This window comes from Gopherus flavomarginatus, chromosome 2 (assembly GCF_025201925.1).
Source record: "Gopherus flavomarginatus isolate rGopFla2 chromosome 2, rGopFla2.mat.asm, whole genome shotgun sequence".
In the NCBI taxonomy this organism is placed as follows: Eukaryota; Metazoa; Chordata; order Testudines; family Testudinidae; genus Gopherus; species Gopherus flavomarginatus.
Window position 1 is genome coordinate 173,777,318 of NC_066618.1, and position 24,938 is coordinate 173,802,255.

Below are 24,938 nucleotides of genomic sequence, written 5' to 3' on the forward strand. Positions count from 1 at the left end.
ATCAGTTTAATTTTATATGTCCCTGAGATGGGATTTCACCACTTTTTCCTCAGAAGAGTATTCCTTTGACTGATAAATCTCACCATCAGGACTTGGTTCCTGCTTTTCAACCTAAATTTCTTCTTTAGTAATTTCATCCTATTGCTCCTATTTATATCCATTTTATTATTCTAAACAATTCCTCTCTGCCCTTGATATTTGCTGGTGCTCAGTCCTCTAGACCAATGCTGCTCCTGTTGGTCACAGTTCAGTGATGCTCTTACGCAGCCCTCCTCATCAAAATATTTATACATGTGTAAAGTTAAGAACGTGCTTAACTACTTTCTTGCAGCTGGGCTATTATGCCCACCATTGTTTATTCATCCACCAGTGTTGCAAATATATTAAAAAAAAATAACAATCAAGCTTGACGAACAAAAGCTATTCTTCATAAATCCATTCTGATTATTGTTCATGGTTCTGTTATCTTCCAAATGCATAGGTCCTGATCTAACGTGTTTCATTGATTTCATCAGGCCATAAGGCCCCAAGCCAGCAAAGCATTTAAGAATGTGCTTAAATTGAAATTAAACAATTTGTTTGATCTTAATATTTGTTCTAATATCTCACTAGGGTTAGGTGTTTAGCAGAATGGTAATTACCAGGGTGACACTTGTACCTGGTTTTGAAGATAATTAGTACATTTACTTTTCTTCTGTATTTGGTTGTGTTTCCAGTTATCCACAACTTCTCAAAACTGTTTACCAGTCATGCAGCAAATTCATTTGTTAATTCTATTTAAAACTCTGGGATGCATTTAAAATCCACGGGCTAGCTTGTATATGCACAAATGTTCCAAACTGCTTGCCTTACCTGTTCTTTAATAGAAACAAGGTGGGTGAGGCAATATCTTTTATTGGACCAACTTCTGCTGTGAAAGAGACAATAAAAGCTCTGTGGAGCTCTAACGCTTGTCTCTTTTACCAACAGGAGATTTTGTCCAATAAAAACTATTACCTCATACACCTTGTCTGTCTCATATCCTGGGACCAACATATCTACAACGCTGCAAACAACTTTCATAATAGCTATTTTATACCTACCTATCCAGCTTTATTTTTTCTTGTTTGAGACAATTTTTTTAAAGAAGTTCTGCCTCACAGCAATTATTGAGTAGTCATTTACTTCATTCCACTCCTCATTCACCAGTTGACAGAGGGCTTGCCTACACGACAAGTTACTGCCCAGCAAGCCAAGCTATAGCTCACCAAGAAGCTGTGCAGTGACATCCCATGTGGACACTGATACAACATAGTGAAAAATCTGGAGTGCAGCTTGGCAAACTTTCAGGGTGATGTAGAAGTGTCCACATGTGGCAAGCTGGTGCACTGTAGATTCACCCCCTGGCTTGCTGGGTAGTAACTTGCTTTATAGACAAGCCCTTACTGTATTTTCTCTCTAATCCAGTACTACTTTTGCCCATGGTGTATTTTATAAGAGACAGTCTCATTCCTTTTAATCCTCATTAGAAAGTGTAAAGACATTCTGTATGTTTTTTGTCCTAATCTTTTCCTAAGCCTAAGCTCAGAGGTCCCCAAACTGTGGGGTGTGCCTCCCTAGGGGTCGCAGAGGAACATTCATGGGGGTGCAGCAGGGCCCAGGTCAGCCTCCAGGGGGGCGGAGAGGGAGCACAACCCAGTCTTGCTCTGGTACCACCCCCCAACGCAGCTCCCAGTCCCACGCCTGGCTTCCCCCTAGCAGCAGCTCTGCCCCTGGCCCCAGACCCACCCATCCCTCACCCAATTGAAAAGGGACCCTGGCAGCTCTGGTCAGCACTGCCGACTAGGCCGTTAAAAGTCTTGTTGGTGGTGCTAAGTCAGGCTAGTCCCTATCTGTCCTGGCTGGCACTACACTGTGCTCTGGAAGCGGCCAGAAGGTCCGGCTCCGAGGCAGGGAGACCATAGGGCTCCATGCGCTGCCTCCTCATTGAGCACTGGCCAATGGGAGCTGTGGGGATGGTGCCTGCGGGCGAGAGCAGTGCATGGAGCCTCCTGGACCCCCCACCTACGACCCAGACCTGCTGGCTGCTTCCGAGGCATGTGTAGTGCAGTGTCAGGACCGGCAGGCAGCCTGCCTTACCCCGCTGCACCACTGACCATGAGCTGCCTGAGTTAAGATTGCACCCCAACCCCAAGCCCCAACTCCCTGTTCCAGCCCTGAGCACCCCCCCAAACTCAGAGCACCCTCCTGCACCTCAAACCCCTCATCCCTGGCCCCAGCCCATAGCCCTCACCCTCTCCTGCACCTCAGTTCCCTGCCTCAACCCACAGCCCCCTCCTGCATTCCGAATCCCTCGGCCCCACCTCCCCCAGCCTCGAGCTCCCTCCTGAACCCCAAACCCCTCATCCCTTGGCCTCAGCCTGGAGCCCCCTCCTGCACCCCAACCCCCTGCCCCAGCCAAGTGAAAGTGAGTGAGAGTGAAGGAGAGTGAGCCACCAAGGGAGGAGGAATGTATGGGGGAGGGGACAGCTAGGGTGTTCGATTTTGTGTGACGAGAAATACACCCAACTGTGGGCCCAGACTCAGCCCCCTGACCCCTATCCGCTTCCTGTCCTGGCTCAGAGGGTGGGAGGCATGGACAGGGGTATGGGGCAGCATGACCCTGAAAAGTTTGGGGACCATTGCCTTCGCTGCGTATGGGCCTTATCTGAAGCCCATTGAAGTCAACAGAAAAACTCCCACAGATTTCTAAGAGCTTTAAATCAAACCCCAAGAGCATTCTTGTTTGGTTGCCTCCTCCTTTTTCCACAGTACAGATTTGGGGGTAGAAATGGGTGGAGGTTAACCTCAACTTTGCACTTCTGCTATATGAATTATTTGTATCCTTCCATATTAAACAACAACAAAAAAACAGCAGATGAATTTCAATAGGGAGACCAAAATGTTCTGAAAATTAATTTTCATAGCTGTGTTCTCCACATACTCCATGCTTGTGTCCTGAGTAGATTGTGTTACTTTTTGCAGCTCCATTCCGATATGGACAGAGGAGATGGATCAATCAAGTACATTCTCTCAGGAGAAGGAGCTGGTATTGTATTTACAATCGATGATACCACTGGAGACATTCATGCCATTCAGAGACTGGACCGAGAGGAGAGATCCCAGTATACCCTGAGGGCTCAGGCTCTGGACAGACGGACAGGCAGGCCAATGGAACCAGAATCAGAGTTTATCATCAAAATCCAAGACATCAATGACAATGAACCCAAGTTCCTGGATGGACCTTATGTAGCCTCAGTTCCAGAAATGTCACCAGTAGGTAAGGTGGATTTAAGAACATAATTTTCATTATGTGCAAATTACAATTAATCACCAATACATAAATTAACCAATACATAAATTACCCAAGTTTTTGGCCTCTGCTTTGGGTCCTTTGTTCTGCAGCATGGGAAAAAGCTTTTCAAGAACATCTCTGGCTGCTGCAAGCAAGTGTACTTGGTCTACATCAGCAGTTGCTGGCCCCACCCAGCATAGGACGCATGTCAATGGAAAGATGGGGGCAGGGAAGGGCATAGCTTGAATGTACTGTGCTCTGACCATCTGTATGTGTGTAATGTTCTCTTGGACACCCACTACGAGTAAGTGAAGGTTAAAGCACCTCTGTGCCTGATCTAGCTTATACCAAAAGTTGGAATTGGCTCCAGCTGCCCCCAGGACTGAAGGTGTGCAAAGCTAGCTTTAAGCTACCTTTGACTTCCACTCCTTTCTGGTCCTGCACCAAGCTTATCTCAGTGGACCCAAAGATCTGACCCAATGTGTTTTATGCTGTTAGAAAAAGTGGGATCAAAGAAGAATTTATTAGATATTTTTTGCAGTACAGCCAGAATGCAAACAGGAGGCTTCCTGGGACCTGAGCAAAACAGGAAAACACCTTTCTATGTAAAACTTCTAGTAAACATGGAAAGTATTTTTTTCCAATTTTGTCAATTTTTCATTTCCTTGGAAGAAACAATTGTTTTGTGGTGGCATAATGCTGACAAAGAAATACTGCAAGATAAATCATCTGTTGTGTGCTTACAGGCAGAGCAGAGCACCACACAATGTAGGGGCACCGGCCCTCAGGCAGGGTGGAGCACCAAACAATCTGACATCCTAGCTCTGTAGACAGTGGGCAAACATAGGCCTTTTACCATAAGGCGGGGAGGCTGGCAGCAAAGGATAGTAGGGGGACCTGGGCCCACCCTACTTCACCAGGTCCCAGCCTAGGACCCTGAAAGTGATGGAGTGTTCTGCCACTGGGTCAGTGGGGATTTAGCCAGAACGTGCTGACTTGGATTCAGGCAACAAGAAAACTGGACTACAGTCTGGTGTCCCTGGGCTACTTCCTATATTCCCCACATGGTGTGCCTGTGTCTCGGGTTCGTCCTCTGTTTCGCCAGGGTACATGGCTAACGGCAGTCCCAGAAAATTCCTCATCATTCCTTGCAACGGGAAGACAGATCCTCTTCAGGCTTCAGCAGCAGGCGTGAGGTATCTGTCTCCTCCGATGGCTCCAGCCCAGCTGAGCTGCAGGGCTTGCCTTTTATAGTTCCTGTCCCACCCCTCTGCTTCTGGTGGAGTGGGTGCAGATGTCCTGGTTCCACACACCAGAAGGTGGGCAGGGGTCAATCTCAGAGGGAGGCTGTGGCGCCTCACTACAATGGCACACATTAAATGAATTGAAAACTGGCTAACTGAGAGGTCTCAAAATTTAATTGTAAATGGGGAATCATCATCTAATGAATTTGTTATCAGTGGGGTCCTGCCAGGATTGGTTTTTGGCCTTACACTATTTAATGTTTTTTTTAATCAGTGACCTGGAAGAAAACATAAAGGCATCACTGATAAAGTTTGTAGATGACACAAAAATTGAGGAAGTGGTACATAATGAAAAAAGACAGGTCACTGATTCAGAGAGATCTGGATTGCTTGGTAAACTGGATGCAAGAAAACAGTGTGGATTTTAGTATGGCTAAATGTAAATGTATACATCTAGGAACAAAGAATGCAGGCCATATTTAGGGGGTGCAGGATGGGGAACTCTGTCCTGGGAATCAGTGACTCTGAAAAGGATTGGGGTTTGGGAGGGAGATAATCAGCTAAACATCAGATACCAGTGTGAACTGTAGCCAAAAGAGCTAATGTGATCCTGGGATGCATAAACAGGGGAATCTCCAGTGGAAGAGCTTATTTTATTTCCATATTTGGCAGCATTGAGACCGCTGCCGGAATATTGTATCCAGTTCTAGTGTCCACAATTCAAGAAAGATATTGAAAAATTGGAGAGGGTTCAGAGAAAAGCAGCAAGAATGATTAAAGAATTAGGAGACATGCCTTATAATTTACTCAAGGAACTCAATATACTTACTTCAACAAAGAGAAGGTTAAGGAGTGACTTGATTTCAGTCTATAAGTATCTATATGGGGAACAAATATTTAATAATGGACTTTTCAATCAAGAGAAAGTTATAACATGATCCACTGGTTGGAAGTTGAAGCTAGACAAATTCAGACCAGAAATAAGTCATAATTTTTTAACAGTGAGGGTAATTAACCATTGGAATAGTTTATCAAGGTTCATGGTGGAGCCTCCATCACTGACAATTTTTAAATCAAGACTGGATGTTTTTCTAAAAGATCTGCTCTAGGAATTATTTTGGAAAAGTTCTATGGCCTGTGTTACACTAGAGGTCAGATTAGGATACTCACAACGTTCCTTCTGGCCTTATAATCCATGAATCTATGAGATCCAATATAATAGAACATTTGTTATGGATTAAAACTTGTTAGAACTGGTTTTTTTTCTTCCCAGTTATGAATTTAATAAGGATCTACCCCGTTGTGGGGTTTTTTGTTTGTTTTTTTCAGGCACTTCTGTTATCCAGGTGACAGCAACAGATGCTGATGATCCAACCTATGGAAACAGTGCCAGAGTAGTCTACAGTATTCTCCAGGGGCAACCATATTTCTCTGTGGAATCCAGAACAGGTATTTCATTTCAACAAGGAATCAGCCAAAAAGTATGACTTCTCCTAGCTTTCATTCATTACGGATCACATTCCTCCCCAAGGAAACACCCAGTTTGTATTAAATATCAGATGGACACAGGAGAGCAAAACTATTGGAGCAGAAAGAAAGTTAAAAGACAAAGCCCGATATCCAGCTCTTATTTCTATATGTAAGAGCCAGGATATAACAGTTTTATGTTGGAGGTTAAGCATCATTGCAATAGAGATCTTCAGAGCAAGAATATGCTCTCTGCAGTAGCATACTCATCTAAATTACCAAATTCTGCATTGGTGGAGTTGGCTTTATTTTGTGCTGTTACTATTCTTGTAGACTATCATTTCAATGAAGTCTTCAGCAGATCTGATGTTCACAAATCCACATGTAAAAAAATCTTAATACTAATGGAGATAAGAAAGTAAAAGCAAATAAATGCAGTTAGCTTGGGTAGTCCTTTATAAGGGTTTACTTATTAAGAGCCCTAGATTTATGCACAGGACACTGCATATAACACACACACACACATAATGTCTATCATAGGAGGAATCGTACATTTTTTGACAACTCCCAGGGGCCAACTGTAGTGTTAAGGTCAGAAACTCATCAGAGGATATTTACTGTTAAACCCTAGGGGAACAAAATAAAAAGAAATACCATATAACTCACTTTTGAAAGTTACCAGTACATGAAATATGTCCATTATCCAAGAACAAACTTAGATACGGTTTACTCTTTCCTGAGCCCTATTATACATAGACAAAACAGAGCTATTTAGTATTCGGGTTATAAACCATAGAATGAGTAAGCCCTTAATCATTTTTGTTTTTAGATACTTAAGGATTTCTGAGAGGGTGAAATAAGGACATTTGCTGTATTAAGGGGCAGAGAGGGGACACAGTCTATAAAGTATTCACACACAGAGGGACCATTTTGCAAAGATGCTAAGCATTTTCGTATCCCAGTGGGAATTGAAGATCCACAGCACTTAATGGGCAGTGCTCAACTTCTTGCAGAATCAGGCTCATAAAAACTGCAGGTGGCACCATTTAAACAGTGCACTTGTGAATTGTTTGCTTTAGTCTCTATTTCTTTCTTAGTATGTAGGATGATAGTTGCCACTGCAGTATCATTTTGTCATAGTATAATTCCCAAATCTGGACCTTAGCGTCCCAAATATGGGTACTAGCATGAATTCCCCTAAGCTTAATTACCAGCTTAGATCCTGTAATGCTGCCACCAATCAGGACTTAGAGTAGAGCGCCTGATAGACTCTGGTCTCCCCCAAAACCTTCCCTGGGGACCCCAAGACCCAAATTCCTTGAGTCTCACAACAAAGGGGAATAAACCATATCCCTTCCCCCTCCTTTCTTCCTCCCAGCTCTTTCCTGCCCTGGGTACACTAGGAAATCACCGTGATTCAACTCCTTGAATCACCACACAGAGAGGAATGATACCGTCCCCCAGAGGCAATCCAGATTCAAGCTCCGTGAATCTAAAACAAAGGGATTCCCCCTTCTCCCCTCCCTCCCTGTTAAGTACAGACTCAATTCCCTTGAGCCTCAACAAGAGGAAAAAATCAGACAGGTCTTAAAAGCAAAACTTTTAATAACAAGAAAGAAAAAAAGTAAAAGGTCTATCTCTGCAATTTAGATGGTAAAAAGTTACAGGGTCTGTCAGCTTATAGAAACTAAAAAGAAGCCTCCCCCTAGCAAATACAATTTAAAATACTTCCAGCAAACTACACAATTGCAAGTAAAGGAAAACAAATAAAAAGACTATACCGCCTTTCTACATTTGTACTCACAAAATTGGAATAGATGATTAGAGAGCCTGTAGATACGTGTGGTCACTCTCAGAGCCCTGAGAGAACAAAGCCAAACCCAAAAATACACACACAGGCTTCCCTCCACTGAGATTTGAAAGTATCTTGTCTCCTGATTGGTCCTCTGGTCAGGTGTTGCAGGTCACTGTTTGTTAACCCTTTACAGGTGAAAGAGACATTAACCCTTAGCTATCTGTTTATGACATCACTGCAGTATCATTTTAGTGCTGTTTTGTTAAGCCCCACACATAGTGTGTCTGCTAGAAGTAACCACTAAAAGGTATGTAGAATTCAGCAAGGGCAGTCAGGTATAAAAAAAAGAAAAGAGAAAAAGACTTTAAAGGCGTAAGAAGGGAAGGGGGTGCTGAGGTGTGGATGAGAATAAGAGGTCATTTACACTACCAGAATCCCTGATGCAGGAGACCGAGAGCGAGCTAAAGAAGTATGATCTAAAAGTCCAGAGAGCTATAGCCTTGTGAGTTCCCGCTTTTATAACCAAAAGCAACAATCTGCTTTAGTCCTCAAAGGCAGTAATTGCATTGGATGGCTCTTTGCAGACTCTATAAGAGAACTAGTGCTGCCACCTCGTGTTCTTTTTCAGTAATATTACCATAGAAGAAAGTGGACTGCATTGAACTGTGGATTTTTGCGTGATCACCAACCGCAGTTTCTGTCCTCCTAACCTTGAGATGTAAATTACAAAATAAACTACCAGTCTTTTTTAACAGAAAATCCACAGGAGACAAAATGGAGACTGAGGGACAAATTCTGTTCTCATTTACACTGGAGTTGATGTGAATTAACTCCATTGGCTTCATTTGAATCACTCTAGATCTACACTAGTGTGATTAAGAGCATAGTCTGACCCCATTCTTTTACATTAGAGGCAATTGTGTTTGTTTGTTTTTTATTAAAACCAGCTCTGTCCTGTTTTGCGTATTGTTTAACCAGAATTTCTTTTCTGTCCTAAAACCTTTTAAAAAAAATCTTACAGGTTTAATTAGGACAGCTCTAATGAACATGGACAGAGAAGCAAAAGACTATTATGAAGTGATTATCCAGGCCAAGGATATGGGTGGACAGCTGGGAGGATTAGCTGGGACAACCACAGTCAACATCACCCTCTCTGATGTCAATGACAATCCACCCAGATTTCCACAGAGTGAGTATCTGCTGCATTACAGCGTTACTGAAAAGGGAAGATGGGTTGAAATACTTGCATGATGAATATCTGCACTTACTTTGACCTTTTCAAATGGAATCAATCCATGACTAGAGTAGGGCACAACACAATTTTCCTATCCCCCTGAGCATTTTTTAAATGTTTTACTGTCTCAAAACAGGATGAAAAGTTAAAATCTCAAAAAAATTCTGAGAACTGATGATCCAAAACAAATATCAGATCTTGTTATTGTTTCAGTAATTTCAAAACGTATTGATTTAGACATTTTAAAATCTTATTTTAATGAAAAGGTTTTTTTCAAATTGAAAAACTAAACTTTTTGTTTAGAAAATGTCAAAACATCCCATTTTGACATTTCAAAATTTTTCAAAAAGAAGTTTTAATGAAAATATTTGTCAAAACAGACCCTTTTCTGCAAACAGTTTTAGTTTAGACAAATTGACATTTTCCAAGCCAAAAAATAAAAAAATTCTCGACCAGCTGTATTCCTGACCCCCCACTTTTTAAACCTATTTATTTTTGGTTTTTATGGTTTTGTTTTTCCTTCTTAAATTTAGGAAATCAAGGGCATTCCTTTATCCCTAGATTAGATACTGCAGGCCTTTGGCAAGTGGGTTTCCATGTACTACTTTGTTTTCACATCTTTAGCATGGAATAATGTCTGTCTCAAGGGTTGGGAGGAGGAGAGAGAAAAGGATTGAATTCAGCAATTCAGTTTAGTCTCTCCTCTTTATGAGAGAGTCTGTTGTTTGTGCTGCATAGTATGGAATAGTTTTGCATGGAGACTGTTCCCCAGTAAAAATTCAACTGAACTCACCAAAAGATTATTTAAAGTCAAAGACATGTGATGATTTCAAAAAGGTTAGTTTGGATTTACCCCGGTGTAACTCAAAGCAAGATTTGGCTCATTATGCCCTTCTCTAAATGCATCCCCTGATGGCCTGATCCTAAGCAAAGTCCATTGAAGACTCCCTTTAACTTTAGACTAACAGTCTGATATTTTAGTTATTTTTAATGTTTTCAACACTTTTGTCTGTTCCTTTTCTCTTTCTCCCTTTACATACCCTGATTTGCTAAAACCAAACTAAGTTGAGAGCACCCTCCAGCAAAACCATCGCTGCATATTGCTTTTAATTTTCTTCCTCCTCTTCTCTTTGTTAAAGTCTGACTTGATGCATGTTATTGATGTTATTTCTATTTTTAAAACAACATCAAGTGGAGAGACTTGGTGTCAATCCTATGAATTAGGAAAAATGGTAATAAATGACATCAGGCCTCATCATTGATGCTGTCCTTTACAATAGAGTTAAATAAACGGTATAGTTAAGAGAGATTGTTCAAGCACGGAGCTGAGCTAGGGTGGCAGATAATATCATAAGCACAGTATTTGTGCTTTTTAAAAAAAAAACTACTTTATTAAATTGCAGTTCTCTCTTTCCCCAGGCCTACTGTTAAAGCAGATCAGTTATGCACTAATTCTGCACTCATTTCATTTTGAGTTGCCATTGGAAGCACTGGTATTTTGATGAAAATCACTTAAATATGCCCTTAAGAGGCAGCTTTCTGAAATTCAGCAAGGCAAATCCATATTAGCGATGGCTTCCTAAATGGAGATGACCCTTTGCTTTTCAGCCTGGAAAAAAGAACCTTTAACTGGACCTTTCTTCAGACTGCTGGATTTGTTGACTGTGGCCAGTCCTCTGAATTCCTGTACAGTTTTTGTTCCAGTCATGTTTTTTTCCCCCTCCACTTCTCTTGCCAGAACATTATCAGATGAGTGTGCTGGAGTCCGCTCCAGTCAGCTCCACTGTGGGCCGTGTTGTTGCTAAAGACCTGGATGAAGGCATTAATGCTGAAATGAAATACAGCTTTGTAGATGGAGATGGACTGGATGTCTTTGACATTAACACTGATCCTAATTACCAAGTTGGCATCATAACTGTGAGAAAGGTAGTAAGTTTTCTTTTTATATCCATTTATACAGCTAATAGTTCCGGTTACATTTCATGGGTGCAATATTCTGTTACAGCTACTGTAACTTGGTTCCCATTACATGACAATAGCTTCTTTCCTGTTATGAAGCACCATTTCTTTAACACTCTTTGCTAAAATATGAAAACAGCCTGTATTCTCAGGAAAAAACCTTAAAAAGAGGGTAGTGTGATATAAATAAATATGCACATAAATGTCCCAGTTCAGTATTTATCCATGTAAATAACCTTTGTAGCTTAATTACACAACAGTGTGAGTGATCTGATCAATATTTGCGTTTGAACTGGTGTTCCATAAACAATAATAAAGCAAGACGAAGAATTATTTATAAACCAATAAAAACCAGGCAGTTTTTGTAATTGCTGCTTGAAGATCCATAAATGCTAATTAGCTTAGAAGAAGCTCTACTTTAAAATGGCAGCTGTGAAATTGCTAGTATTTTGTACCACAGGCTACACAGAAAGGAATATAGTATTTTGCTTAGAGGATCTCCTGCAGGATATTTATTCTATAATTTTATATAAATGTTAGTTGTTGAACTCTCTTTCTAGATCAGGGGTAGGCAACCTATGGCACGGGTGCCAAAGGCGGCACACAAGCTGATTTTCAGTGGCACTCACACTGCCAAGGTCCTGGCCACCACAAGTCCAGGGCGCTCTGCATTTTAATTTAATTTTAAATGAATCTTCTTAAACATTTTAAAAGCCTTATTTACTTTACATACAACAATAGTTTAGTTATATATTATAGACTTATAGAAAGAGACCTTCTAAAAACATTAAAATGTATTACTGGCACGCGAAACCTTAAATTGGAGTGAATAAATGAAGACTTGGCACAGCACTTCTGAAAGTTTGCCTACCCCGTTCTAGATTCTGAAGCTATTGTTATATCTTTTCCTAGGCATATCTAGTGCACGCATAATGAAATACGGTCTCTGTTTAAATAGCCTGAGCCAAAATCATCCACTAAAATGGACTGACACAGAGGATGGATTTGATCCTCTACCTTTCCAGATTACTGTACCCCTTTCAGGAATCTGATTTGTCTTGAGTACCCCACATTTCACCTCACTTAAAAACTACTAGCTTACAAAATCAGACACAAAAATACAAAATTGACACAGCACACTATTACTGAAAAATTGCTTCCTTTCTCATTTTTACCCTATAATTATAAAATAAATTGATTGGAATATAAATATTGTATTTACATTTCAGTATGTAGTGTCTATTGAGCAGTATAAACAAGTCATCGTATGAAATTTTAGTTTGTATTGACTTTGCTAGTGCTTTATACATAGTCTGTTGTAAAACTAGGCAAATATATAGATGAGTTGATGCACCCCCGGAAGACTTCTGCGTACGTCCAACTGAGAACCACTACTTTAGTTCTTCAGGCCAAGGTTCAGCAAAGCATTTAAGCATAATTATGCAATACTATAAAAGATGCATTCTAGAACATATGGAATGAGAAGACTATCTAACACCAACACAGTAAGGTACTCTCATTCTAGGCTACCAGAGTTTATATGCGTGTAAAACTGTGTGTGCCTATGGTATTTTATAAGATGATTCATTTGTGTATAGCCACTCTCCATTTTGGAAAAGTTCTCATTCAGATCAAGATTTCAAACCCCCAAGGGCTGCAGAAGTGACAGACTGTGTATTTTGCTTGTTCTGTAGAGCTATAAAGTTTGTACCCAGAATTCAGCTCTGTATTTTTGTTTTGAACCCATCTCTACTAAACAGAATGTAGTCAGTCTATAGTAACAAACAAACAAAGGATTTAGTTTTCCTGTCACACTATTAACAGACTCAAAGGCTAACATATCTGTAGTGCAACCTAAACTTTGGAGTCAAATAAATAGAAATTTCATGAGGTCAAGTGAGTCCAGTGTCTGGGGCAAAGGACTGGGAGCTAAAAAAATCCTAAACTGTTGTAATGCAGACAGCCACTGATGCATGCAGAGACACTGAGCAAGTGTGCATCAATCCAGCTGTAAAACTGGATTAAAAAGTAGCTATGGGTAAATCTCAAAAAGTCAAAAAGCCAGTTCAATCCGGATAATTTCTCAAATGTACTAAAATTTAGCTGAACTTCTTCAATATGTAAAACTGGTCTGGAAATCATGTTAGAATAGACATTCTTTCTGGCCCTAGAACTTCACTAAAAACCAGATGATCCATATGAATAGAGAAAAGGGCCAAATCCTAATATCCTTGTTTAAACCTTTACTTAGAAAAATTACCATTGGCTTCAATTGGAGTTTTGCCAAATAAAGACTGTGTGACCAGGCCTAAGTAATTTGCTACTTGATACAACAGTGATGAGCAGCAATTAAATAACTAGACAATGGAGCTGGTCACTAGTGTAAGATCACAGGGTTTGCAGGACTCCTGGAATTAGCTCCATGACACTTTGATCTAAAAGCCACCTGGGGCACAGCTTCTCACCAGCTATCTTCCCCTTATCTGACTGCTCCTTCCCCATCCTACCTCCTACTGGCTTGCTAGTAGATAGCTTGAGTCAGCAAATAATATAATACTTTGTATTTCTATAGCACCTTCCATGCAAAAACCCCAAAGCATTTCAAACTTTAGTGAGTTCAACATCTCTAAGTAGGTGGATCTATCTTCTCAGCTGGAAAGCAGAGCTCCTGGCTCTGACTCCCCTTGTGTGAGAAAGTAGTTCTGCTTTGAGTAGTGTCCCTATGGGTGCTCCACTGTAGGTGTACGTGTGCGCTTGCGCCTCTGATTAGAGATTTTTGGTAGCAGTGTCCGTTGAGCCTGCCCATGTGCTCTCCCTTGAAGCTCTCTAGCACTATGTGAGCAAACCCCTCTCATTTCCTTCTCCACCGCCTTTGGCTCGAACAGAGTGAGCAGATGGAGGGAGCAGTCATCCTTTCCTTATCTGTGTCATTAGCATAAGAAGTTGTTTTTGTTTCTTTTGTTCTACTTAATCGTTAGTGTTTCCTTTTTATTTTACTCCTTTGGGATTAAAAAAAAGAGAGAGAGAGAAGAGAAAGAAAGAAAAAATGTTTTAGTTTCCTGCCCTGTCCGGGGGCATTTCCCACCACCCCTCCTGCCAGTGTTTAGTACACTCTGTTTTTTCAGTTTAAAAAAAAGAAGGAAAAGAAGAGGAGTAAAGTTGACTTTTTTTCTGCATTCTTCACTGCAGAGGATGATAGTCCCCCATGCCCAGCTCTCCCTGCTCCAAGAGGTGCCTCTCCTGAAAGGACTCGATTCCTGTAATGGCCAGACGCACTCACAGAAGTGCTTCCCCTGCCACAGCTAAAGCAGCCTTCTCGCAGGAACTCAGAGCTGAAGTTAAAATTCCCCCTTATGGAGAAGGCATTTCTGTCTCCAGGGGGACTCCAGTGCTGACCTCGGATCAAAGGGCATACAGTCATGGGAAAAAACAGCAGACGTCCCCAGAAAAGGCTCATAAAGAGGGCTCCAAGTAGTTGGCCAGCCAGAGGGGCTCCCCAGTGCGGCCACCTGGGTACTGATGGCACCAGTAGCATGGTACCCAGAAGGAGGCCTCCATTATGAGCTCTGCTGTGTAGCACCGGCTGGCAGCATCACCTGGAGAAGCCAGGGGCTCTGGCAGTCAGGCTCTGAGGCAATGGTACCACTCCCTAAGGAGACAGACAATTACCGCACTCTCTCTAAAAGAACATCACAGAGAAACCTTTTGGTACCAGGTGTGACAAAATTCCCATCTAAGGAGTGCTCTGCACCTTCCCAACTATCAGTACTGACAACATACCACACGCACACCTCTACAGGACCAAGTGAGCCCATGGTACCACATGAGCTCTGGTACTCTGGAGACCCATGACCCTGGTATCCAGGGAAAGACAATTAAAGTACCATCTCTAAAATAGTGGCATCGACAAAACTTCTGTACTGGGTGTAACAAAACTCTCATCTAGGGAGTGCTCTCAACCATCGATACAAACAAAGTACCATGAACACTCCTCCATGGTACCGAGTGAGCACAGGGTACTCCAGAGTCTCTAGTACCCTAGAGACCTGATGGTTGGTGAAGAACCGCAATCCCCATTACTCAGTACCAGGGCCCCGGTACCGAGCACATCCCGGCACTCGGAATCACTCTTGGCACCAGGCCATGTACCGCCAATACTCCAGTCAGCGCCACCCTTACCCAGTGATGAGTCTGACAGTGGCCAGGAGAAGGTCATTTCCCTGGCCCCTCATTGTGGCCCACAGTTACAATACAAGGGTCCTCCCCAGTTCTACTAAGCCAACCCACAAACCCAGGGGTAAGCCCACCGCCCATACCTACCCTCCTTCCCCCACTCTCCCATGGCTGTATTGCAATCCTTGGGTAATGTGTACACACATGTCGCGGCCATCCAGTGTTGCTCAGAGAGAGTCCACCAGATGGTCTTCCACAGCCTGGCTGTCCAGAGCCCCTGACCCAGGGGAGGAGGAAGCTTTTTCAGAACAAGAAGGAGGACTTGAAGCTACTCCTCTAGCACACTTCTCCTCATCTCCACCAGATGAGGCTGTACTGCTCCCCCACCCATCACTGTACTCAGAGAGTAGTTATTAATGGCTCCCAATCCTGCTGGAAAGGTGTAACAAGTGGGGTTCTGCAGCGATCTGTTTTGGGACCGGCTCTGTTGAGTATCAACGACGTACAGATTGGCATAGAAATTACGCTTAAGTTTGCAGATATCACCAAATTGGGAGGGATTGCAACTGCTTTGGAGGATAGGGTCATAATACAAAATGATCTGGACAAATTGGAGATATGGTCTGAGGTAAACAGGATGAAGTTTAATAAAGACAAATGCAAAGTGCTCCTCTTAGGAAGGAACAATCAGTTTCACACATACAGAATGAGAAGAGACTGTCAAGGAAGGAGTACAGCAGAAAGGGATCTAGGGGTTGTAGTGGACCACAAGCTAAATATGAGTCAACAGTGTTATGCTGTTGCAAAAAAAACAAACATGATTCTAGGATGCATTAACAAGTGTATTATGAGCAAGACATGAGAAGTCATTCTTCCGCTCTACTCTACGCTGGTTAGGCCTCAACTGAAGTATTGCATCCAGTTCTGGATACCACATTTCAAGAAAGATGTGGAGAAATTGGAGCAACAAGAATGATTAAGGGTCTAGAGAACATGACCTATGAAGGAAGGCTGAAAGAATTGGGTTTGTTTAGTTTGGAAAAGAGAAGACTGAGAGGGGACATGATAGCAGTTTTCAGGTATCTAAAAGGGTGTCATAAGGAGGAGGGAGAAAACTTGTTCATCTTAGCCTCTAAGGACAGAACAAGAAGCAATGGGCTTAAACTGCAGCAAGGGAGGTTTAGGTTGGACATTAGGAAAAAGTTCCTAACTGTCAAGGTGGCTAAACACTGGAATAAATTGCCTAGGGAGGTTGTGGAATCTCCATCTCTGGAGCTATTTAAGAGTAGCTTAGATAAATGACTATCAGAGATGGTCTAGACAGTATTTGGTCTGCCATGAGGGCAGGGGACTGGACTCGATGACCTTTCGAGGTCCCTTCCAGTCCTAGAATCTATGAATCTATGATTTAAAGAACTTTCTGGATCTTACCGAGAGGGTGGCAGATGAGATGCAGATTCCCCTTCACAAGGTTGCAGATAGATACACATCACAAGTTGGTAGATATGTTGCACACCACCTCCTCATCCAGAATCGCCCTCCCAGTTAATGAGGCTATTCTAGATCCTACCAAAGTCATCTGGCAGACACCAGCCTCCATCGCACCATCCAGCAACAGAGCCAAAAATAAAAATAATTAAAAAGAAAATACTACATCCCTCCCACAGAGACAGATTTTGTTTCAACATCCACAGCCCAACTCCATCATAGTGGACGGGGCCCTCTTGTTTGCCCTTTCCCAGTTTCCTCTTCTATCCAAGGTCCTGTTGAAAATTAAATGAGACAAAGCGAGTTATTCTGACTGCTCCTCCTGGACATGACAAGTCTGGCTCCCTTACCTGACTGTAGCAGGCTGCTGGTGGAGAAGCACCTAATTAGCCTCTTCCCAATCAAGGGAAGCAGATTGGGGCTGATGGAAAAGGCCTGATGCTGGCCTGAAGATTGGCAATATCTGCTGGCCTGACATACCAAGGGCTATAAAGGCTGGGAAGGAGCCAGAAAGCAGGGGGGCAGCAAGGGAGAAGTCAGGGAGGAAGCTGGAAGCCTCCTACCTGAAAGCTGACTCTGCCTGTAAAGGAGGTAACCAAACCTGTAAAGCTTGTATATAGATGACACTGGTGGTGGGACAATGATAAGTAAATAAAGACATGGGTGTTGCACAACCCTAAAGCCTCTCCAAACTTATTGGGGTGGGCAAGTGGGCCCCAGGAAGAGGGGCGGGGTCATGAACCCTGTTACACTGACACAAATGGCAATATGCCCTCCTGTTCCTCTTCGGCCCATTCCTCACCTGCTCTTTCAATACAATGGGCTGATCCTTCACCCCAACCTGCAGGTCCTCTGCCTCCGGGCTTGGCTCCTTCTTAGTTCCCAGGCTTAGAGGCAGAATGCTCTGATGAGCTGAAAGACATGTTGCTACACAGCCAAAAGTTGATGACTTGACATAGTTACCTAAACACATAGACCCAACCTCATCTTCCCTCTCTCTGATTTTGCACTATATTTTAGACCTCAAGAGGTCAAAACTCTCACTCAGCTCCCTTAAGGTACATCTCATGTGAAAATTGCTTTCCACTGCCAGGTAGACAGATAATTGATGTTTGCTCACCCATTGATGTGTAGATTCCTTAAGGGCCGCGGGAATCTCTTCATGCATGTGATATACCCGCTCCATCCCGGGACCTTAATCTAGTTCTCAGGGCTTTGACTAGGCCTCCTTTTATGTCCATGACAACTTGCTCTCTCACACATGTCCATGAAGACAGCATTTCTAATTGCCATCACCTCAGCTAGGCACATAGGAGAAATAGGGGCCCTGATGGCACACTCACCATTCACCGCCTTTTTTTAAAGACAAAATAACTCTAAAGCCATGTCCCAAGTTTCTCCCTACTTTCTCTGCACTTTTCATATGAATCAACAGATCCATCTTCCTGGTTTTTTTTCCCAAAACCACACTATGACAACAGGGAGATGATTCTGCATATACTAGATGTTAGAAGGACACTAGCATTCTATTTGGACAGGACTAAGGACTTTAGGAAATCCCCTAAACTCTTCCTTTTGTCCACAGAAAGATCCAAAATCTCTGAGATATGAGTTCAAAGACTATCCAAATGGGTCTCTGGTTGCATTAATCATGGTTATCAAGGGTGCAACCTGGTGCAGTCCAGAGTCCATATGCATGCCATGAGGTCAATTTCTACCTTGGTCACCATTCCTATCTCAGTAATCTGTAGAACAGTGACTTGGGCCTCAGCCCATACTTTCACAGAACATTATGCGATCACGGAAGATTTGGCCCCCAATGCCATCTTTGACTCCACAGTACTCTTTGTAGTAACAGACTCCACTCCAAAGTCCCAGCCTCCAGTGGTGGCTACTGCTCAGGAATCACCTACAGGGACACTACTTGAAGAAGAGGAGGAAGTTACTCACTTTGTGCAGTAACAATGGTTCTTCGAGATGTGTCCCCCGTGGGTGCTCCACAACCCACCCTCCACCCCTCTACTTAGAGTTCTCTATAGGGCTCTGTGGTGGAGAAGGAAGGGTGGGGGTTCGTCCATTCAGTGCTAGATAGTCTTGAGGCAGACCACGAGGGAGGGAGAGCACATGCGCGGGCTCAACTGTCATTGCTCCCAAAAATCTCCAATTAGAGGCGCAGGGGCGCACATGCACCTAGGGTGTAGCCCCCATAGGGGGACACATCTTAAAGAACCATCGGTACTTCACAAGTTGAGTAACTTCCTCTTCTGGTTGCCACAAACTGTCTTAGCAGAGAGTAGCAATTACAGCAAACTACTGACTTCCACCTTGGGGGGGGGCGGGGTACAAGTGCACAATGATCTCTGCTGTCTAAAGGTCTGGGAGAACTTCTGCCCTTTATGCTGTGCGCTCCCACATACCTACCACAACTGGCCTTCCCCTTCATTCTCCTTGAATACACTCCAGTGCAAAACACTCAGGCCTGCTTCCCAGTTGCCCTGCCACCCAGCCCTCTTGCAATCCCACTACCCATCTAATTTCATTCAGTTGTCAAAAAGAAAAGAATGACGAAGATTGAAAGTCAGTAGTGCTCCTAGAGGTTGGGAATAGATGTACAAGCCTCAATCAGCTTCAGCTCCATAGTGAGTTAAGTGGGTTAATGATCTGTTCTATGCAAGGCAGTTTCATGGTTCTACGGTTACAAAATACCAGGCTAAAAACCATCAAATCCATGATTTTTTGCAGCATACTGTATGCCTCTGAAAACTGGGCAATTGCATTATAGGCACAAAGATTGTTTTGCTCAGACTCTGCACCAATTAAGGGGATTCTACTGAGCTGCTTTCCACCATAAAACTCCCTACATGTTAAGGGTTTGTGAACATATAGTTTTGAGAACTGCAGTAAATTAAATTGGCAGCACGGTCCCCCATAACTTTTAACTACACCTCTACCCTGATATAACGCTGTCCTCGGGAGCCAAAAAATCTTACGCGTTATAGGTGAAACCGTGTTATATCGAACTTGCTTTGATCCACCGGAGTGTGCAGCCCTGCTCCCCGGAGCACTGCTTTATTGCGTTATATCCGAATTCGTGTTTTATTGGGTCACATTATATTGGGGTAGAGGTGTATAACTTTGCAATTGCTTTTGCTTCCACTAGACTTATGGATAGCACTTGATTGGGTGAACGAGTTTCAGACCTTCAGTTGTTTCAAACAGAACCCTTCCTCTCACCACTTTAGATGTTGGGTTTTTAGTTAAATATAGAATGTTCCTGATACAATTGCCCCTTCAGGATTTATTTTCAACTAAAAATATTTAGATGCGATATTTGGCATAAAGACTGACCATGTAATAGAGATGAATCTGTGGAAAGATACTGAGATGCAGTAAAAAGGGGAGAAGCATTTATTTTAGGCACACAGGAGGCTGCAGCCTAACACACTGAATTCAACAGGCTTAACACAGTCCTTTTCTCTTCCTCAGCCCTTAAGTTTTGAGAGCAAGAAAAGCTACACTTTAAAAGTAGAAGGCACCAATCCCCACCTGGAAATCCGTTTCCTGAACCTGGGCCCCTTCCGCGACACCACGACTGTGCACATCAGCGTGGAGGATGTGGATGAGCCACCAGTGTTTGAGCCTAGCTTCTACTTTGTGGAAGTGCCTGAGGATGTGGAGATTGGAACCACCATACAAATTATTTCTGCCAGGGACCCTGATGTGACCAACAACTCAATCAGGTTTTTCATACTGTTTTTTAAGCTTTTCTTGTTATCCAGAGATTTTCTACTGTATGTCTTAGGCCAGATACTCAGCTGGTGTAAATTGAAATCCCCATTGCAGATCTGTCCTCATATTGTGTTGTAGGTAATCAACTCTCTTCTCCCTTCTGTTTCAAAGCATGTTGTTACACACAACCTATCTTTGTCAACAGTTCAGCTATACAAATACATTTATAATAGAATGCATGCTAATAACATATGCCTGGACCACTCAATTATCTATTGTGACATTCAAGCTGCTTAGTTAGATATTCCCATAAGTAATAAAGGAAGGTAAACTACATTCACAGTCATGGGAGCTTCATGTCTACAGTTCAGCCAGGAACCAAAAGAATGAACTGCATGATTATCACTCTCATTTCCAGAGTGGCAGCCAAGTCTTACCAGAAAAGACCAATATTCTTTAAGACCATATTCAGCATTGAAACTTACATAAAGTTGCAGGTTCATTGCATTTTCATAGACCAGCAAATAACCTTTAAAAGTTTCTCTGATCTGTGCAAGCAGTTGCTATATTGTTTCTCTCTCCCTGTGCAAGTTCAGCTTCTCAGCTGCCTGGTTTCAGGATCTTTACAGAAAAGCACAGCAGGAACGCTAGATGCTGAGTTGTTACAATTTTTGAAGGGACAGTGAAATCCTTATATATGGCTTTATGGGCTTCACATAGGGAGGGAACCAGGTAGACACAAAGCTTGTTCTGCTTAGCGCACTATTTTCCCTTAGAAGTGCTCTTTCTAAGATGTATGCTTTCCTTTTTCCTACATCATGTCCATTGTTTCTAACTCCTAACTAGATTATGAGACTATCCTTCATTCGGCTCTGTGCTTCTCATCTTAGTCTTTCCTTCAGTATCAATCAAACTACATCATTCTACTCTCTCTGTCTTAAGGTCTTATCATTCTAATCATTTTCTGGCATCACCCACATGCTGCAGCTTTGCAGTGAAAACAAGTTCATGTGCATTTGTGAAAAAATATATCCGTAGACACAAAAGGTAGATATATGTTCATGTTTTTACTGTGGTTTTGAATTTTTCCCAGGACTTTTCAGCTAACTCAGTTGAGAATAAGCTTTTTAAGGGGGGGGAAATACAAACAGCAAGCCAAGAACAACTACACCTCTACCCTGATATAACACGACCTGATATAATACAAATTTGGATATAACACGGTAAAGCAGTGCTCCGAAGGGGGCAGGGCTGCATACTGTGGCGGATCAAAGCAAGTTCAATAGAACACAGTTTCACCTATAACGTGGTAAGATTTTTTGGGTCCTGAGGACAGCGTTATATCAAGGTAGAGGTGTATTTAAATTCAGGCACAATTAAAAATATGCTCCAGTATTTACTTACACATATTTTCTTGTGTGCAGCCCCTCTTTCCTCCTGCATTGTAAATACACAGAGAGAAACAAAATATGAGTGATTTGGGTAAATAAAGATGTAAAAATCAACTATTGCTCCTCTACTGCCTTGCACCTCATTTGGCCAGTTACATCAACATCTAATGAGAGCAAAAGCAGAATGGTAGTGTTTTACACCATCACTTTTTACTGATGTAAATGACTGCACAAGGTGCAACGTTGGGGAGAATCTGGCCCTCGTAGTGCAAAATTTAAAGGAGGAGGAAAACATACATTCAGTGCATCAGAAATGATTCCACCAGAAACTAGGGTTTTAATCCAAAAAAAAAAATTAATCAAAAATGCCTTTTTTTTTCAAATTTGAAAATAAATTTAAAGCACCAGACCATGTTTCAGAAGGGCCCACTGAACACATGGGAATGCTGAAATCCTCTTATTCCCAGCTTCTGGCATTTGGACTCCCTCACTGAGAGACTCCAATTGCTGGAAATGTGGCTTGATTACTGCTGAGTGACTAAGGAAGATTATTAAAAGAGTACAATGGACATGAACGTGGAAGACTAGTTATTAATAGGAGACAGTGTGTGGAGAAATCAGTACAAAGCCTCCACCTGTGCTTTGTGACATCACTGATTAATGCTAAACCACTAATCAGACGGCTATATTCACTCTCAGATACTAGCTAGCCTTAAACTGTCATAGGAAAAATCTTTTTATACAATCATACAAGAATGATTATTATAGAAAAATACAGCAACTCTCATGCAGAGTTCTGTAATAAATCTAATACCTCAAAAATCTCTATTTAAAATAGAAAAAATACCCTTTTTTCCCCTTTTCTCACTTTTTCTGGGGGAAATAATTGCTGTTTCTTTCCCAAGAGCATAGCTCTACAGAGTTTTGTATTGCCAGTGCTATACAGCAGGGGGAGGAGGGATAGCTCAGTGGTTTGAGCATTGGCCTGCTAAACCCAGGGTTGTGAATTCAATCTCTGAGGGGGCCATTTAGGGATTGGCCCTGCTTTGAGCAGGGGGTTGGACTAGATGACCTCCTGAGGTCCCTTTCAATCCTGATATTCTATGATTCTCAAAGTCGGGCCGCCACTTGTGTAGGGAAAGCCCCCAGTGGGCCGGGCCAGTTTGTTTACCTGCCATGTCAGTTGGTTCGGCTGATCACGGCTCCCACTGGCTGCGGTTTGCCATCCCAGGCCAATGGGAGCTGCGGGAAGCAGCGCAGGCCGAGGGATGTGCTGTCCAGTGGGAGCCGTGATCGGCTGAACCTGCCGACGCAGCAGGTAAACAAACTGGCCCGGCCCGCCAGGGGCTTTCCCTGAACAAGCGGCGGTCCAACTTTGAGAAGCACTGCTATACAGTCTTGCATGTTTGTTCTGCTGATTGTAAAGCAGAAAAAAATTCAGAATAAAGGTCCTGATTCTGCTTCTGGTGAGGTCAGTGGATAAACTCGTATTCAATTCAATGAGAGCATTGTGGAATGGGCCAACAGTGGTGGAAATGAGTCTGAACTATAATCTAAGGAACAGTGCTTGGATTGGTGCCTGGTGATATCTTTTGAGGGAGTGTCTATCTTAGATGAATAGCTGTAACAGATTAACAGAATACATTACAGTTACACATTATACATTACACATCAGCAACCTCCAAAGACAGAAAGAGTCTACTCTAGTCTTTAAGTGTGAAAATTAAAGGTATTTATCACCTACAGAAAAGCATCGTAATACTGCAGAGAAAGTGGTCTTTGCTTCCAAAGGCCAAATGTTCTTTTCCACAACATAAAATGAATCTGTGGACTTCATTACTGCAGGATATCATTGATGCAAATAGAAATCAAAAAAGGATTACACATTATGGGTTCATTGCAGACTCTCAGAGCCAGAATGCTACTGAGGGGGCAGATGAACTGCCTCCACAGCAGTGGCTGGATGCACTTCTGCACCCTATATTCCCATTGCCATCTGAGAGTTTTGGATGTGCAGAGAAATGGCAGAATTTCCACCTCTAGTAAATACATGACAGCCATCAGAAGGATTGTCCCTGTGTTCCATGAAGGGTGATAAATGTGGATCAAATGTCTGAATTAAAAAAAAAAAAAGCCAAAATGAGTACTGTCAGACAACTCTGCTCACCACAGAGAGACACATTCCAATGCTTGTTCCTAACATCCAAACTAACATGGTTACTATACTGGTACAGTCAAAGTAGTTCAATCTCCTGTTGCACAGACACCTTTATACTAATATAAAAGTGCTTATACCAGCATATCTTATTCCTGTACAGGACAGGAAATAACTATACTAGTACAAGGTACCTTTATAATTGCATCCCCAGTAAGGGTTGTACTAGTATAACTATCTCAGTAACGGACTCCCACCCCAACTAGTTAGTTAGGCAGTTAGTTAGGCAGTACAACGTTCAACATAGTGGTGAACTGTGCATTACATTCCCTACCCTCCAGCTTCAAACTATTAGTGTTCCCTGTGAATGGAGGCCAACACTGAACTATTTATCAGTTAGTGAAGGCTCCAATCCTTACCTACTGAAGTCAATGGAAACAGGAGCAGGTCCTAGATGAATACAGTTATGTTCTGTATGATAGTTGGTGAGGTACTTTAGTGGCTCAAAGTTGGGCAACTGGGCAACAAAATGGGAGATTAATTTCAGCATTGATAAATGCAGAGTAATGCACATTGGAAAACATAATCCCGATTTTTTATATATATGTATGAATATGAAATGATGGAGTCTAAACTAACTGTTAATACTTAAGAACGAGATCTTGGAGTCATTGTGGATAGTTCTCTGAAACCATCCCCTCAATGTGCAGTGGCAGTCAGAAAAGCTAACAATGTTGGGAATCATTAGGAAAAAGATAGATAAGACAGAAAATTTCCTGTTGCCTCTATATAAATCCATGGTAGGCCAACATCTTGAATATTGCGTGCAGATGTGGTCGTCCCATCTCAGAAAAGATATTTGAATTGGAAAAGGAACAGAAAAGGGCAACCAAAATCCTCCGTTTGAGGAGAGATTAATAAGACTGGGACTTGTCAGCTTGGAAAAGAGATGCCTAAGGGGGGATATGAGAGAGGTCTATAAAATCATGA

The 24,938-nt window shown here is 42.4% G+C and overlaps 1 protein-coding gene across 1 annotated transcript in view; it reads left to right on the forward strand.

The window, feature by feature from the left end:
- CDH20 (cadherin 20) overlaps positions 1–24,938 on the forward strand; it is a 182,601-nt gene that overhangs the window by 132,143 nt on the left and 25,520 nt on the right. Inside the window, exons 3-7 of the mRNA XM_050939950.1 lie at positions 3,004–3,298; positions 5,887–6,006; positions 8,841–9,008; positions 10,792–10,979; positions 20,160–20,413. Of these exons, the coding sequence (XP_050795907.1) occupies positions 3,004–3,298; positions 5,887–6,006; positions 8,841–9,008; positions 10,792–10,979; positions 20,160–20,413 (1,025 nt within the window). The remainder of the gene's footprint in view (positions 1–3,003; positions 3,299–5,886; positions 6,007–8,840; positions 9,009–10,791; positions 10,980–20,159; positions 20,414–24,938) is intronic.